The 18,282-nt window shown below is 41.6% G+C and overlaps 1 protein-coding gene and 1 long non-coding RNA gene across 5 annotated transcripts in view; one reads left to right on the forward strand and one right to left on the reverse strand.

Moving 5' to 3' along the window:
* The window catches only part of LOC140713819 (uncharacterized), a 106,569-nt gene extending 103,148 nt beyond the window's left edge, over nucleotides 1-3,421 (reverse strand). The window contains exon 1 of the long non-coding RNA XR_012095737.1: nucleotides 3,248-3,421. This is a non-coding gene — a long non-coding RNA (uncharacterized lncRNA). The remainder of the gene's footprint in view (nucleotides 1-3,247) is intronic.
* Nucleotides 3,422-3,429: 8 nt separating this feature from the next.
* The window catches only part of tent4a (terminal nucleotidyltransferase 4A), an 84,233-nt gene continuing 69,380 nt past the window's right edge, over nucleotides 3,430-18,282 (forward strand). For all 4 annotated transcript variants that reach the window (XM_073024367.1, XM_073024368.1, XM_073024369.1 and 1 more), the window contains exon 1: nucleotides 3,430-4,408. In XM_073024367.1, coding sequence (XP_072880468.1) covers nucleotides 3,741-4,408 — 668 coding nt within the window. In that variant the 5' untranslated portion in view covers nucleotides 3,430-3,740. The remainder of the gene's footprint in view (nucleotides 4,409-18,282) is intronic.

Below are 18,282 nucleotides of genomic sequence, written 5' to 3' on the forward strand. Positions count from 1 at the left end.
CCACCAAATCTCTCACTGTCCACCTTTGTATTCTGACTTCTATCCACCTTCCTTTCCAGTCCCGATGAAGGGTCTCGGTCCACAAGGTCAACTGTTCATTCCCCTTGCTCCCATATTTGCTACTTAACTTTCCGAGTTCCTCTCACATTTTGTGTATAATGCTCAAGATTTCCAGCATCTGCAGAATGCCTGTGTTTATTCTGTATTGCCGGCCTTATTGTACCTCAGACTTTTCTGGACTGAATTCCATTGTCACTTTTATGCACAACTGACGAGTCCGTTGCTATCTCTAATTAATACTTTCCTTCACACTTTAGACCACATGGTTATTTTTTCTGTATCATCTGCAAACTTTTATATTGTGCCACTTATATTTAATTTTAAATTATTAATATACATTACAACTAGGCCAGGAGTAGGCAGTATCATTCAACTATTTGGCTCTTGAACAAACCAACACAACCATAATGACAATTTTGACCACCATGCAGTAAACGGATTTTCTTTTTTTTTCTAATTGTGTTCTTTCTTGTAAAATTTATGTTATGTTTGATTTACATTTTTCTTCTAAATTCAGCTTATAAGATGCTATTTGACTTTGATGCTGTTGCAAGTTTTTCATTACCCCTGTGCATTCATGTACTTGTGCATTATGACAATAAACTTGGACTTTGACTTTGGCAACCTTAGTGAGTCCTGAAATATCCAAACTGGATACAGCCTTCCATTTACAAAAACATCTGTCAGCCATTATCTTTGTAACCTAGCATTGAGCCAATTTTGTATCCCATTTGTCACATCTGAATTGCTTGGGCTCTTACTATATTGACTAGCCTGTCATCTGGAACCTTGTCAAAAATATCCATGCTACATCAAATGCACTGAACCCAACTGACTCCTTGTTACCTCTTCAAGAATTTCCATCATAGAGTCTTAGAGGAGTACAGCGCAGAAGAAGGCCCTTTGGCCCATCTAGTCCATGCCGAAATCAGTTAAACTGATCAATCAGACACTATATTTTGTTAGCACATACAAATGGACTGTTTGTAATTATTTTGTGCCTTTCTAACAAACAGGTTATATACTGCAATGGATTTGAATAGTTCTTCCACCCCTAAAACTAAATTTAACAAACTGGCCTGAAAATACTTATATTATTGCTTCTTTTGTTCTTAAGTAACTCAAATAACCGTCCTCAGATTGTATTTCATCACTTCTGCAGCCAAGGATTGGAAATACTGGTGATGCTGCTATGATTTCTCTCTTGCTTCTTTTAACAGCTTGGGAAATATTTCATCTGGTCCTCATGATTTACCCATCTTTGTAAACATGAAACACTATCCCAACTCCCTAAGTCCCTATTGTGTCCATAACGTACTGGTTAGGCACAGGAGTACATTCAACCAGAGACTCATTCCACCGAGATGCAACACCAAGCATCATAGGAAGTCATTCCTTCCTGTGGCCACCAAACTTTACAACTTCTCCCTCGGAGTGTCAGACCCCTGAGCCAATAGACTGGTCCTGGACTAATTTCCACTTGGCATTATTTACTTATTATTATTTAATTACTTATGGTTTTATATTGCTATATTTCTACACTATTCTTGGTTGGTGCGACTGTAACGAAATACATTTTCCCTCGGGATCAATAAAGTATGCCTGTCTGTCCAATATTTCCTCATACTTCATTCCTAACAACAATAACAATCATAGCTGTTAGCATAATGCTATTACAGTGCCAACATCCCGGGTTCAATTCCTTCCGCTGTCTGCAAGGAGTTTGTATGCTCCCTTTGTGATCATATGGGTTCCCTCTGGGTTCTCGGAGTTCCTCCAAAGACATAGTAAGTTAATTGGTCACATGGGTGTAATTGGGCGGTGCATGTTCATTGGGCTGGAAGGGCCAGTAACTGTGCTAAATCTCAAAATAAAATAAAAATGACATGTGGAGGTAGCCAGCAATATTAGTCAAAAGTCTAACCAATTTCCACACATGGCCTATTTTTATAGATCCCTAATGGGCTCTCAACTTCTTTAGAACTTTTTGATATTCCTTGCCACTATTTTTGTCCTTTTCCCCCAGTTTATCTTTTAATTTCATTGGTATACTTTCTATATCCACCAAACTCTTCTTCACAGGGCCATGCTTAGCTCGAGTCCTCTGAATCTCTTTAAATGCCTCCCATTGTAATAAAAGTCATTTACCTACAAACAATTGTATTCAACATTTCAAAGTTCAAATTTCAGAAACAAATTTATTATCAAAGTACATATGTACAATACTTTGCAATAAGTACAAAGTACAATACTACCTGGGGATTAATTTTCTTTCAGGCATTTACAGCAAAAAAAAGAAATACAATAAAATTTATGAAATACTATTCATTAAGAGAAAGATTGACAAACAACCAAAGACAAACTATCCAAAAAAAAATTGAGAACATGGGTTATAAAGAATCCTTGAAACTAAATCAGTTCAGAGTGGTGATTGAAATTAACCACACTGGTTCAGGAGCCTGATGGCTGTAGTTTACTAAGTGTTCCAGACTTGAGAAAAATCTCAGTCAGGCATATTGCTGACAACTGCCTTTTTACCTGGAAGTCCAACTCTTGTTAAGTTGTTTTTTTGCTAAATATTTTGAGTAAATCAAAGTATGCTACAGTGAAATTTGTAAATATTTTCAAAATCTTGGTTTGGATGAAGTTCAGATTGTACTATAAACAATATTATTGCAATCAGAATAAATAAAAGCAAAAAAAATGCAACGCTAAGCATGTTAGGCAGCTTATGTGGAAAGAGCAAGTTAACAAGTTTCATTGAAAAGAGGAAAGAACAAATTAGCTCAACGTTGTAGATAAACCGGATAGGCCAAAGGGACAGGGTGAAGCCAGGTCAGATAGGTTAATGCAGACATTTAAATGATGATTACTTATTTGTCTGTATGGTTAACAGCAGGTCAGGCTACATTACTGGAAATAAGCCAATGTGCGGTGGGGGGGGGGGGTGAAGATCTCTGCCACCACGTATGTGTCAACATGTGCAAAACATTGCACGAATTAAAAAGAGTTAAGATTGCAAGTTTGGGACTTTTGTTTTCGGCCTCGCTAAAATAATGGAGGAAATCAGAAGTAGAAAATGAGTATAGAGTGGCACAACACAAATCAGAATACAAAGTAAGAATTAAGTGAGACCACATTGCAAACAGATTCCAAGCCGGGGGCGGAGGACTGCGAAAATCAATACCCCACACTGTGCGCTCCTGCTCCGCGCTCCGCGCTCCCCGCTCCCCGCCTCTGCTGGCCAGTGCGCAGGCGCGATGGCGGCGGCCAACGGGGTGGGGGTGGGGGAAACGAGCGCATGCGCGCCCCCGGCGGTTGGAGACGGGCGAAGCATTTAAAAATTCGCGCGCATGCGCGGCGGGGGCGGCCGGGTTCAGGGAAAGACGCCATATTGTCAAAGTGCAGCGTTAGTTTGGTGGGAGCGAGAACCCGGTCTCGGCATTGCTTTCATCAAAGGAAGAAGGAAAAAAAGAATCGTAACAGCAAAAGAAAACAAAGTTTAAGCGCTATTTAAGAAGAGGAGAAGCAGATCGCAGGGAGAGAGCAGGAGAACGGAAGGCAGAGCCCGGTGTAGCGGAGGTCCCGGTGGGTTGTGGTTGCCGAGCCGGTGGGTCGTGAGGTGGTCGGCGCTTTGTTTGACAGAGGTTTTCTGCTGGGCTGAGGGCGAGCACTGTTTGATGGATCCGAGGGTGGCTTGGATTCAGCCGGAGCAAAAGGGACCTGCCAATGCCTTGTGGATGCAGATCTGGGAGACGTCTCAGGGAATGCGCAGCAACTCGGCTCACCACCACCACCATCCGCTGTACCTGAACTCGCCGGCGCTCGACACACCGCCGAGCAGCGGCGGGGGCCTCGCCTCCCCCGGCTTGGCGCCCGCCACCGAGCACGGCCACCGGACCGGTCCCCCGGCCGCCGGCGGCCCCGACACCGGGAATGGCCCTGGGCCAGGGCCGGGGCCGGGCAACGGCGAGGGCTGTAGGGCGCTGCAGAAGTCCTCTTCAGCCTCATCGTCTTCCTCTTCGTCCCCTTCCCCCGAATCGGGTACCGGCAGCTCCTCGTCTTCGTGCTGTTCCACCTCCTCCTCGGGAAGGACTAAAGCCGGCACCGGCACCTACTTCAATCATCACAATTTCACGGAAATGAATGGTGGCGGGATTGGCAATAACTTGGTGAAGAACAACAACTACCACAATAACAATTTGAAGAGCTTGGTGGTGGGAGGGAGAAGGAAGAGGGAGAACAAGGCCAGCACTTACGGCATAAATTATATGTTGAGCTCCAGCAATGGGAACTACTACAGCGGGACGCCCTGGAAAACCATGAAATATAACGTGGGGGTGACGGGGTAAGAGACTCGCTGACCGCGTTGTGTGTAAATGTGCAAATTTCCAGCCTTCACTTTGGATATCGGCAGCTGCATTCATGCAATGAGCAGGGGGCGGGGTACCGAGTGGATAAAATTCGTTTAAAATATAATGCACCTTAAAGTCTGTTTCAATGATTGGTTAGCGTTTAATGTCATGTTAAGACAAAGACTGGAGAGAACACCGGGGCGTGTAGAATGTGGAGGCAGTGCTTGCGATGTAGGAGCACATGGGCACCTACATTGCCTGAGATGAGATGCTGTGTGTAAAACGCTTTATGTAGTTACACCTCATTTTGAGTAATATATGGTTATAAACAGAATTTTAGCAGTGACAGGAGAATGAGCGTTTATTTTTGGGGTTCAACTATAAGCTGTAATTTGAAAATAATAAAACTAGCTAGCCCATTAATCCCAGTGTCTTAAATTCCGGTTTACTGTCTTTATAAGGGAGACGAAGCCCCCGACTGAGATGCTTAAACTAAAAAAAATGGCGTTGAATGAGGCTGGTGATGAAGCATGGCCGGTAAAAGCTGTAGTATTTTATAGTTACAGTACTGGCCTGTGCGCTTTTAGATAAACGTGTATTGGATTTTGCCGAATCACTGAAATTAAAGCTTTATTTAACATTACTAAACAAAAACTAATGCTTTTTAAGGCAGGTAATTTTACCAAAAAAGCTGACTTGCATCTCTTGCCACATTGGACGTGATTTGACATTGCATTCACGTACTGAAAAAAATCAGATAAGTGTTTAGAATTTGATTTAATTATTATTCCCTCTGTGTCCGAATTGTAAGAAACTTTTGCAGGGATGGTTTTATACTATTTCAGGAACTGAAATATTACAAGTGCTTCAAGAAATGACATCACTGGTTATACTAAGAATGTGTAACATTTAACAGAAAAAGTCCTTCTGTATAATCTGGCCGAATTGTTCAGTATGAAAAAGTATAACTAGTCCCAGCAACTAATTATTTCAGGACTTCAAAAATATTAAAGATCTATTACAAGTTCTATTTTTTTTTACCAGTAGCATCATAATTTGAGTCACTTGTGTTCCTTTTGTAAGTGGAGCTGTAGATCTAAAATTGGAGGCAGGTCATCTTTCTACTAGATCAGTTATAATGTACATGCAGTTGATAACCAGTTAACTGAGATAGTCAGTTGAATAGCTCTTTTTTGTAATGTGTGCTAAAAATTAATATTGATTAATTTAACTGCAGTTATCATGTTTTGAGGTTTAAAGTAAAATCATCAGCATTGCTGTATAATTAAAATCAAATTCTTCCATAATTCAGTGTGAATGAAATTGTGGATGCACCATTATATTTTAAAAAGGATGTGTAAGGACTTAGTTTTTAGATCATTGACAGTTAGATATAACAGAAAGAAGGGGAAAATTTCTGATAAGACTTCTATACTTGATAAAAAATGACAAATCGTAGTAAGTGCCAAGTTTTGAAAAAAAAACCTCAGCAGGGCAGCGTGTGTGCATTTAAAGGTGAGCAAATGACCAGCGACATGTATGTCAAGGAAGTGTTGGTGTAGATCAAAGAGCTTGAGCTCGGAGTCATTGCCTCTGTAACACCTCATGGTGGGGTTGCATTACCAGATTGCTTTGTGTGAGGAGATGGTCAGACCCCTTCAGTTACTTTGTTAGTTGGTCAGGGCTGAGGGAGAGCAGCAGGTAAGGAAATTTGAGTTTTTAGTTTCTTTGAGTGGTGGATGAGCTTTATGACCAGTGATGGTGCAGGAAGCCATTCAGATGAGAGAGAAAACAAATGTAATCAAAGAAGGGGACTGCATAAGGAAAAAAAGTCTTTCAAGGGTGAATCTTTGGAATTCCCTATGTGGAAGGCTGGAAAGGTTCAAGCATGCACATGCTGATCAACGAGATGACTCAATGTTAAAGGAATCTTGGGTTATGGGGTTAGTGCTGAAAAGGGAATATTAGCCATGCTTAGAATAATGGAGCAGGCTTGAAGGGCTGAATAGCCTGTTCTTAGTATTTCTTGCTGAAGATAACAACATTGCTGTTTGTAGATTGCAAAAATATCTTTTGTGCATCTGGTATCAGGGTATGCAGCATCTTTACACAGCCAGAAGGATACTTGCCATGGGAGGGTAGGATCTGACTGTGGTGTAGTGGGAGCCAATGAACACACTAGGCAGTTTAAGTGGTTTGGCATGGACTGGAGGGCCTGTTTCGGTGCTGCACTTTTCTAAGGCTATAAGATCACCAAGGAGGTTCTATATAGTTGATGCAAGGAGGTGGTCATCTAATTGAGAAGCACAACCTTGGGTGCCAGTCTCTGGATTGATGCAAGGTAAATTTGATTTGAGAGATGAATGCATTACTCATACTGTTATGGAAGAAGTGGGTTCTGGAGCCAATGCTGTGGCAAGCTGGAGAGCTGTACTGTTTATATTCACCCTGAACTATGATGGCCATTATTCCAGTAGATCATAACTGGAAAAGTTGTGATGATTATAAACTAAATGGTGGATGCAAGGGATCAAAGTTGGGATTATGTAGCAAATGAAATTGGAGGCAAGGTTAGAGGAAGGTTTTATTATGGGAAATAAGATATGATGGGAAGGAGTAGGGACTGCAACTCCAAAAAGTAAATCTAAGGCTGGAGATTACAAAAACAAATGGATAGAATTAAAAGCACGAGTGTGCGTAGCATTCAAAGTAAGATGAATAATGAAGTATGAAATAAAGAAATGATGGAAGCTTGGCATAAAGGTATTTCTGGGGATTAATTTCCATGAACTGGAAAAATCAGATGTTCAAAGGTAACCTAGATGAGAAGTTAATTATGTTTTCCATATAGAACAGCATGTTCTAGTACCAAGCAAGAACGCGATGAAATAAAGATGTATTGGATTTCTGTAGGTAAAAGTAATCATTAAATGATTGAATTTTGCATTAAGTTTGAGGGAGAAGATTGTGTGCAAGGTATGTTAAAACCTTCAATAATAGCAATTAAATATTAGATTATTAGATATTAGGATAAGATCTTGGTCAATCAAAATCTAATAGTAGGTTTAAGAGGGTCTTCCAAAGCAGAGCAGAAACGTTATAATGAGTTACAAAGAATTCTAAGAGGGAATGACCAGACACTAGGTAACTTTAAAATTAAAGATAGTTTCAAACTTGAGAGTAAGTGGGCAAAATTACACTGAAAGAGGTGGTATATTTTAAACTAAACATTTAAAACTGAAGGAAATGGAATGTAAAATGAAATTAACAAGAAACAAAAAGGTGGGTTAATATGGATGTTTAAAAATAGTCCGATTCTGGTCAAGTGAGTGGGATAGAAATTAATGTTGGAAAATAAGGAATTGACAATTGAATTAAACTGGTGATCTTGTATCAATATTAATTACTGAGAATACAAACAGTATCCACAAAATTGTGAATGGGGAAAAATGTAAAGAGAAATCTATTCTAGAAATTATAATCACTTCTGATCAAATTGCTGCAGGCTGCAAAGTGTGAGCAAACTTTATCTGAGTAGCTTAAAAGTTCCGACTGAGAAAGTTGCATCGGTTTTACTTTTCCAATAATTCTTATTTTCTAATTTCCCATCTGATGTCCCCAAATATGCAACTTCTTTATTCAAATAGGGAAGCAGGAAAATGAAAACTTAATATTTGTTGGAGAATATTTAGTTTTCAGCTAGTACAGCTGGATATCTAGAAACATTCAAGGCAATTAGGCAAGGCTAGCATGGTTTTATGAAGGTGGTTTTGTGTTTGACTCTTGTTGGCATTCTTTTGAGGAAGTCATCAGTGTATGAAGGGACTTCAGAGTTTCCCAGAAGACATATGATAAGGCGTTGCGTCAAAGATTATTGGAGAGAAAATAATTTGTGATGTTGAAGTTAACCTGTGAGCTCTCAAATAAAGAAAAAATTGCAGTGATGCTCAGGTAAAGCAGTATCTTTAGAAAGATATTTAAGGCAGGTTTGGGATCTTTTCATTAGAAAAGAACTGGCAGATTTCAGATTCCATCAATGGGCTTGCATATGACTGAGCATCCAACTTATCACTTCATGATTTGATATACCTCTGCAAATAGCTGCCCTGCGAGGTTTACTCATCTCTGCACTGAACGATGACTGTGGCCTGCAACTATCACTCTGCAGGTTGACTTGTGAACTTCATTTTTAAATGCTATTTGCTTACTGTATTGTTTGCACAATTTGTCTCTTGTCTCTCTGCTCATTGGGTGTTTGACAGTCTTCCTTTGTTTTAATGGGTTCTGTTGGGTTTCTTAAATTTTGTGGCTGTCTATAAGATGAATCTCAGGGTTTCATAAAGTATACATTGATAATAAATGTACTTTGAACTTTTATCCCCTGCCTCCTTACAGTGCAGGGGCAGAAAATAGTCTCGCCTTATAACTCAAGTTGTCCAGTCCTGGTAATGTCCTTGTGAATATTGTCTGCACTTTTTCCTTATTAATGACATCCTTCCTAAACCTTGCTGTCCAGGTCGTCACACAACAACTTTTAGTAAATTGATTGAACTGCTGATGGACTTGGGTAATAATAGGAATTGAGGAGTATGTTGAGGTAGATCATTCACCTGATATTTTTGGTTGAATATCATTGTAATATGGGGATTGGCAGTATGATAGATTTGTGCCAATACAGTTGGCCCTCCTTATCCACGGGTTCCGCAAGTGCAGATTCAACCAACCGCGGATGAGGAAAACCTGGAAGTTATCTCTCTAGCACTCGTTGTTTGAGCATGTACAGGCTATTTTTCTTGTTGTTATTCCGTAAACAATACAGTATAACAACTATCTACATAGCATTTGCATTGTATGAGGTATAATAAGTAATCTAGAGATGATTTTAAAGTACAGGCAGTCCCCAGGTTATGAACAAGTTCCGTTCCTGCATTCGTCTTTAAGTCGGAACGGGTGCATCCAGTATTATTTAGCGTCAGTTAGTCAAATGTTTGTCTTAGCATATAGAATATATTTTACCTTTCTATGCATATAAAACACTTAAAAAGCATATAAAATGTATGTATTTCAATAATTAAACCACTGCGTAGCTTAGTAATAATTGTGGCTTTCATCGGGGCAGGGCCTTTCACATGATCCATTAAAATTGTTCTGATCGTTGACCGACTGTACCCTAACACTTTTCCAGTGACCGATGGCATTTCACCTCTTTCTGATCGCTTTATTACTTCCATTTTATTTTCAATCGTGATTATTTTTGTGAACAGAAACGCTGCGGATTCAGAGCTACGCCGGGTCCTAAAGTCCACGGCACTGAGACAGGTTAAATAAGGTCCAGGGTTCAGCCGGGTCCTAAAGTCCACCCGCACTGAGACAGGTTAAATAAGGGACTTGAGCATCTGTGGTTTTTGGTATCCGCGGGGGGGTTCTGAAGCCAGGTCCCCGCAGATAAGGAGCGCCGACTATATATCTAAGTTCTTGAAAACAGTAAATGATGTTGTGAATGTGGATGACATATTTAGCTTGTTGCTTGGAAACGTTCAAAAGTCAGCGAATGTAGCTAGATAAAAAGGCTAGGCAATAGATGTCCTTCCCACCATATGAATAACCAACTTATCTGCATAGGAACGAGTGTTTAGGAGACGGATTGTATGGATTCGCCCACTCCGGCTGGGCTGCAGCATTTTCTGCTGTGTGGGAACACTGTTTGCAGCTGCATTCCTGATTTGCAAACTCGTTTGGGTTTATGGAGATTCTGCAGATGTTGGAAGTAACGTGCACAAAATACTGGCGGAACTCAGCAAGTTAGGCAGCATCTCTGGAGGGAAATGACCAGGCAGCCTTTCTGTCTGAAATCCTTCATTAGTACTGAAAAGGAAAAGGTCAGGAGTGAGAATAAAAAGGTGGTTGGATGGTTGAGTCATTGGTGATGGGTGAGTCCACATTGGAGGTGCAAGTTTGTTGGGTGGGGAATGAAGGGGACTGATGCGAGATGCTATGAGCTGATGGGTAGAAAATGTAAAGGGCTGAAGGAGGAGGATAGTAGACCATAAAGTAAAGGGAAGGAGGTGATGAGCAGGTTATGAGGGCAGGGCCACTTAACTTTCCCTTCATCTGGATTCACATATCACCTGTCAGGTTGTCTTTCTCCCCTCATCATTTTATTCTGGTTCCTGACCCCTTCTGGCCCAAGCTGTGAAATGTTCATTTCCCTCCATAGGTACTGCTTGACTTTTCTCCTGCATTTTATTATGTGTTCGGGTTACAGACTCTTTACAGGAATAAACCCTGAATAGTCAGGGCCTATATCAAGCATTTCTTACTGTGAACTTCTGAAATTTTTAGAATATTGTCACATTGTTTTTACTACCTGAAGCTCTAAAAGTACACATCTTGGGCTATTTCTAAAGTTGTACTGAAGAAACGTGTGTGACTCCTATAGCCTAATGTAAAACTCACCACGAAAGGATCATTGTACAAGACTCCACTCAAGCCACGTTTCAGATATTGTAATAATTTTGCTCACTTTCCAAGTCCCCCGCAATTAGATGGAAGGAGGGAAGCTGTTGGAATAATTCTTGTTTTTAAAATACTTAGTTTTACTGGTTCAGAATAAGTTGATTTTACTGGCAATAGCTGCATTTTATTCGTTCACTAATTGTCCTTAAATCAAGTTGTGTGCTGTCTTACTACAATTTTGGAGTCTCTTGGTATAGTCCCACTAAAGGTGGCACATTTCCCTCCCAGAGCAATATTTTAGTGGACCAGTTGTTTCTTTATAACAATTTACCAGTTTCTTGGTTGTTTTATTAATGCCAGTTTTATTAATTGTGTGTAGATTTATCTACTGCCGGGGCAAGATTCAAACAAGTTTCAAGATTATTTAGCCAGGCTTCCACGTGCTTGATCAGTAAGAAAGCTGCCTTCTCATCCCTTAATCATTTGTCCATTCACTAGAGTTGTATCTTTTCATGAAGTTCATGAGTTGGCATCGCATGATCTTGAAACATTCATGCACTGTTCTCAAGCAGCTCTATGGTTGGCTCTCACACTAATTGCAGCCCTTGTTTCTTATAGTCCCATGTTGATTCTTGACTAGCTGGTTTGAGAGCAGTAGCAGTTTGTACTTTGTGGGTCGTTTCTTTTCTCCTCCTGCAGGAGGATACTATGTTCCTTGAATGCCCATGCTATCACAACTCACAGATGGTTGCAGTGGGAGTGTGGGATATCTGTTGTGATGAAGTTCCTGTGTGACATAAGGTGAATTTTTTTGTGATGGTGTGACCATGTTGAGTATGTCTAGCACCCTTTGTTTACCATTTTCTTTCTCCTTAGTTTACAACAGCATTTTTGGTGTTTGAGGATGCTGTCTAATTAAGGATGTACTTGCTATCGACATTCATTGTCATTTGGCAGCCTGTGAAAGTTCTATAGCTACTGTTCAACAGCTTGGTGTCTTTCCTTTTCTGCAGTGTTCCCATTCCAGGTGAGCATTCTTAGTAAAGGAGAAACATTCGGGGTGTAGGGTATGAATTGTGCATCAATGTGTGCTCACTTTTCAGTTTCCAAACTTCCAGGTGTTGCTTCAACGACTCATTCTTCATTGTCCTCATCATCCTAGCATTACTCTTATAAGGGAATGAGAGGTCCAAACTTTCCCTGAGGCAATCAGGATTTGTGTATTGAGTGAAATGAGCACTATTTCAGTTACAGGATACAAACATGAGAAAATCTGTAGATGCTGCAAATACAAGCAACATGTGCAAAATGTTGGAGGGACTCGAGCAGACCAGGCAGCATCTGTGGAAAAGAGTACAGTTGAAGTTTTGGGCTGAGACCCTTAGTCAGGACTGGTAAAAGAAGATGAGAAGTCAGAGTAAGAAGGTGGGGGGAGGGGAGGAAAAGTGGTAGGTGATGGGTGAAACCAGGAGAGGGTGAAGGAAAGAGCTTAGAAGTTGATTGGTGAAAGGGATAAAGGGTTGGAGAGGGGGGAATCTGATAGGAGAGCGTAGAAGACCATGGAAGAGAGGAAATGGGGAGCAGCAGGTGTGGGCAGTTAAGGAGATGAGGTGTGTGGGGAACAGAATGAGGTACAGTGAGGGGGGGACGGAATTACCAGACTTCCAAGAAATCGATGTTTATGCCATCAGTTAGAGGCTACCCAGATGGAATACAAGGTATTGTTCCTCCAACCTGAGAGTGGCCTCATTGCAGCAGAAAAGGAGCCCATGATTGACATGTCAGAATGGGAAGTAGAATTGAAATGAGTGACCATCCTGCAGGTCCTGCTTTTTCTGGCAGACGCAGCATAGATGCTTGGCAAAACAGTCTTCCCAGTCTAGGTTAGGTCTCACGGATGTATAGAAGGCCACACAGTGAGCATTAGATACAGTAGATGACCCCAACAGACTTGCAGGTGATGTGTCATCTCATCTGGAAAGTCTTGGGGGCCTGAATGGTAGTGAGCGAGTAGGTGTGGCATTTGTTCAGCTTGCAAGGATAAGCATCGGAAGGGAGTTGTGTAGGGAGAGATCAGTTTTGTTTTCCACAAGGATTGCTCCCTGTGCAATTCACTTGGCAATTCGTCCCTTCCCATTGATCTCCATTCTGATTCTTGCCCTTGCAAGCAGAACACATGCCACACCTGCCCCTATACTACCTCCCTCACTACTATTCAGGGCCCTAAACAGTCCTTACAGGTGAGACGACACTTCACCTGTGAGTCTGTTGGGGTCATTCACTGTATCCAGGAGGCTTTCTGTATATTGGTGAGATCCAACATGGATTGGGAGACCGCTTCACCAAGCACCTGTGCTCTGTCTGCAAGAAAAAGTGGAATTCTCGGTGGCCACTCAATTCAATTCTAATTCCCATTCCACCATGTCAGTCGATGGGCTCCTCTTCTGCGATGAGCCCACACTCGGGTTGAAGGAGCAGCACCGCACGAACACAGATTTCTTGAACTTTTGGTAATTGTCTCCCTTCCCCTACCATTCCCCATTCTGTTTCCCGTCACACCTTATCTCCTTACCTGTCCATCACCTCCCTCTAGTACCGTTCCCCTTCCCTTTCTTCTCTGGTCTTCTACTCTCCCCTGGCAGATTCCCAGTTTTCTAGCCCTTTATCTTTCACCAAGTATCTTCCCAGCTCTTTACTTCACCCCCCTTCCTGGTTTCACCTGTCACATTCCTCCCCGCTCCCCACCTTCTTACTCTGACCTCATCTTTTTATCCCCAGTCGTGATGAAGGGTCTCGCCCTGAGACATTGACTGGCCTGCTGAGTTCCTCCACCATTTCAGTTGTGTTTAGCTTTAGCTTTTAATTTGTGTTGCCTTTTGTGCAGGTGGGAGTTTAAAAAACCTGACCTTGAATTTGTTCATGATTGGTTTTAGTAGGATAGTAGCTGTTGGCCTGGTTGATGCAATTGTTAATAATGTAGTTGATAAGTGTAGTGCCCTGCTTGAGCTGCTATTTCTAGCCCTTTGCCATAGATAAAGCAAGCTACTTGAATGGATTGGTCATTCAGTAGAAATGTTAGAGCTGGGGTCTTAATGACATGTAGGTGCCAGATTTTCACTCAGTAGAATGCATGAAGATGTAGCTAAGCTGTAAACAGTTGAAATCTGTGTCTTGAGGCCATAGCTGTATCTGGATTTTTGCTTGTTAATATTTTGATGAGAACCTTGGGGAAAAGAAATGGTGGGCATGAATGTTTAGCTAATGTACACCTACTTTCTCACAAAGAATCTAATAAAATGACATTTTGTATACCCAGTTGCAGTAAGACTAAATTGTGTTCTCAGATTGATCTTAATTCTGCAGTTGACTAAGCTGGAACAATTAGCGACAATTCACCATCTAATTTCTGCAGCTTTTTCTATGTATGCAATGTGCAGTTATTTTAAATGAATATAGAATTAATTAATTGGATAAAGATTGCCTTTAATTGAAAGTGAACTTTCTCCATGGATGCTTATTACTAATCACATGCAACTATAGTCTGAAGTATCACAAATGCTGGAGGAACTCAGCAGATCATAAGACATAGACAATAGACAGTAGGTGCAGGAGTAGGCCATTTGGCCCTTCTAGCCAGCACCACCATTCACTGTGATCATGGCTGATCATACACAATCAGTACCCGGTTCCTGCCCTTTCCCCATATAGATAGTGGGGTCAAGGGATAAGAGCTCTATCTAACTCTCTCGAATGCATCCAGAGACTTGGCCTCCACTGCCTTCTGGGACAGAGCATTCCACATATCCACCACTGGGTGAAAAAGTTTTTCCGCATCTCTGTTCTAAATGGCCTACCCCTTATTCTTAAACTGTGGCCTCTAGTTCTGGACTCACCCATCAGCGGGAACATGCGTCCTGCCTCCAGCGTGTCCAATCCCTTAATAATCTTATATGTTTCAATCAGATCCCCTCTCATCCTTCTAAATTCCAGTGTATACAAGCCCAGTCGCTCCAATCTTTCAATATATGACAGTCCTGCCATTCCGGGAATTAACCTTGTGAACCTACGCTGCACTCCCTCAATAGCAAGAATGTCCTTCCTCAAATTTGGAGACCAAAACTGCACACAATACTCCAGGTGGGGTCTCACCAGGGCCCTGTACAGCTGCAGAAGGACTTCTTTACTCCTATACTCAATTCCTCTTGTTATAAAGGCCAGCATGCCATTAGCTTTCTTCACTGCCTGCTGTACCTGCATGTTTGCTTTCATTGACTGATGTACAAGAACACATAGGAGCAGAATTGGGCCATTCAGCCCATTGGGTCTGTTCTGCCAGTCCATCATGGCTGATTTCGGATCTCACTCAACCCCATACACCTGACTTCTCGCCATATCCTTTGGTGCCCTGAACGATTAGGAAATGATCAACTTCTGCCTTAAATATACCCACGGACTTGGCTCCACCGCAGTCAATGGCAGAGCATTCCACAGGTTCACTACTCTCTGGCTAAAAAAAATCCTCCTTACCTCTGTTCCAAAAGGTCACACCTCAGTTTTGAGACTGTGCCCTCTGGTTCTGGACCCCCACCATAGGAGACATCCTCTCCACATTCACACTATCTAGTCCTTCCAGCAGTCCTGGGTACGTCTGTAGTCTAGTGTTTTTTTTGTGGTTTTTTTTTACGTAGTTCAGTCTAGTTTTTGTACTGTGTCATGTAACACAATGGTCCTGAAAAACATTGTCTCGTTTTTACTGTGTACTGTACCAGCAGTTATGGTCGAAATGACAATAAAAAGTGACTGGACTTGATTCAGTAGGTTTGAATGAAATTCCCATGCATTCTTCTAAATTCTGGTGAGTACAGGCCTAAAGCTGCCAAACACTGTTTATATGTTCACTCCTTCATTCTAGAATCATCCTTGTGAACCTCCTCTGGGCACCTTCCAATGCCAAAATATCCTTTCGGAGATATAGGACCTAAAACTGTTGACAATAGGCTAGGTGCGGCCTGACTAGTGTCTTATAAAGCTCAGCATTATCTCCTTGCTTTTATATTCTATTTCTCTTAAATTAAGTGCCAACATTGCATTTGCCCTGATGTTTGAACCTTCTCCAATTTAGATTAGGCAGTGTGTATGGCAGAGGTTCCTCAAAGTGGGTGATATTGCTCCTCGGGGGGGGGGGGGGAGAGGGAGGAGGAGGTAAAGGAAGAGCAGTGCGAGTTTCTAAGGGGGTGGTAAGAGTGCTTTGCTTGGTAGCAAATTTTAGGCTTAATTTAAGAAATGAATTTCTTCTTATAAGCATTTGATCCTCCGTGCCACATAATTGATTGCAATGATCACATAATCACCTCATTTCTTGCTAACCCATCGTTCTCTTAGATTTTGCTTGAAGCATATTAAAGCTATTAAAAAGCAATGTGTCTCTTCTGTATTTGGCATATGAGAAATCTAGACTGAAGAAATCAAGTCGTCACTTTTTATTGTCATTTCGACCATAACAGCAATGTTTTTCAGGACCATGGTGCTGCATGAAACAATACAAAAACTATACTGAACTATGTAAAAACAACACAGAAAAAACTACACTGGACTGCAGACCTACCCAGGACTACATAAAGTGCACAAAACAGTGCAGGCATTACAATAAAAAATAAGACAATAGGCACGGTAGAGTGTAGTAAGTTGGTGTCAGTCCAGACTCTGGGTATTGAGGAGTCTGATGGCCTGGGGGAAGAAATTGTTACATAGTCTGGTTGTGAGAGCCTGAATGCTTCGGTGCCTTTTCCCAGATGGCAGGAGGGGGAAGAGTTTGTGTGAGGGGTGCGTGGGGTCCTTCATAATGCTTTTTGCTTTGCGGATGCAGCATGTAGTGTAAATGTCTGTAATGGCGGGAAGAGAGACCCCAGTGATCTTCTCAACTGACCTCATTATCCGCTGCAGGGTCTTGTGATCCAAGATGGTGCAATTTCAGAACCAGGCAGTGATGCAGCTGCTCAGGATGCTCTCAGTACAACCCCTGTAGAATGTGGTGAGGATGGGGGTGTGGGAGATGGACTTTCCTCAGCCTTCGGAGAAAGTAGAGATGCTGCAGGGCTTTTTTTGCTATGGAGCTGGTGTTGAGGGACCAGGTGAGATTCTCCGCCAAGTGAACACCAAGAAATTTGGTGCTCTTAACAATCTCTACCGAGGAACCGTCAATGTTCAGAGGAGAGTGGTCACTCTGTGCTCTCCTGAAGTCAACAACCATCTCTTGTTTTGTTCACATTTTATTTATCAAATAAATCATTTTATTTCAGGGCTCTGCCTGCACATTATAGTACTGCTGTTCACTACTTTGGTGCTGTATTGACCAGTACAATTCCCACGTTCTAATCACGCAGTGGAGAAGTTTCTGTGAATTGGGTTATGGCATTCAATGGTGTAAAGTTCAGAATCTGCCCTTTCGAATGATCTTGCTCGCACTTGTCTAGTTCTTGGCCCAGTTGAGATATCTTCATCCCAGTTAATGTACCTCCAGACAGAGAGTCAAGTTTTGAATAAGTTATAATGTTGTAACTTCCTGTCCCTCCTTATTGATAGCAGTGCTTGAGGTTGGACTTCAACAATAGTTATAGACCGGAAGCTGACCAAATGAAAAAGTATAGTGTAGAGTATCTGAAGTATGGATTTGTACCAGCACCAAGTATCTAACAGCTGCCAATGTGTCTGTATGGAAAATGTTTTCAAATGAGGCAATGAAATCATCCAGGCTCCTTGAATATTTGAAGAGAATATACTCAGATAGCACAAACAAGAACTTTGCTTATTTTCAGTCACTTTGTGAAAACTTTCCGAAACAGAAAACATTTCAAACATGCTTGTCAGCACATCACAGCAAAACAGTAATGGTTTGCCTGCTTCATACAATATTTCATTGCTAAATCTGGAAAGCCCTGTGCAATTGGAGAAGAACGGATTTTTGCCAGCGGTAAGGGAGGTTCTGAGGACGGTTTTGCAGAAGTCACCAGACTAAATAATTAAAGCAATTCCGCTCAGTCAAAACTTTATTTTTCACCCTCCCCTAGTGTTGCCACCATGTCCTTGTGGACCTCCTTGGGTGATGAGCCCTTGAGAGGTAGTGGATGACTGCATGAAGGCCAATGTTGTCCATTTTCTCAGACAGTGCTTACTTGCAATTTTCAATGATCTGAAACAAATACCACAAGTTATTAACTTAAAACTTTCTGCATGATCACTCAGAGTTGAACTGCACATGCATGTAACGAGAGCTGTATAGCTCATCTCCTTCTACCTTAGGCCATGAACTTATCAATCACCCCTGCTGTGGACCACTTTCTGGAGGTCCAAGATGCTGACTTCTACAAAGAAGGGATCCCGTATGCTCCATGACCACTGGACTAAGTGTGTA

This window comes from Hemitrygon akajei, chromosome 20 (genome assembly GCF_048418815.1).
Source record: "Hemitrygon akajei chromosome 20, sHemAka1.3, whole genome shotgun sequence".
Classification (NCBI taxonomy): Eukaryota; Metazoa; Chordata; class Chondrichthyes; order Myliobatiformes; family Dasyatidae; genus Hemitrygon; species Hemitrygon akajei.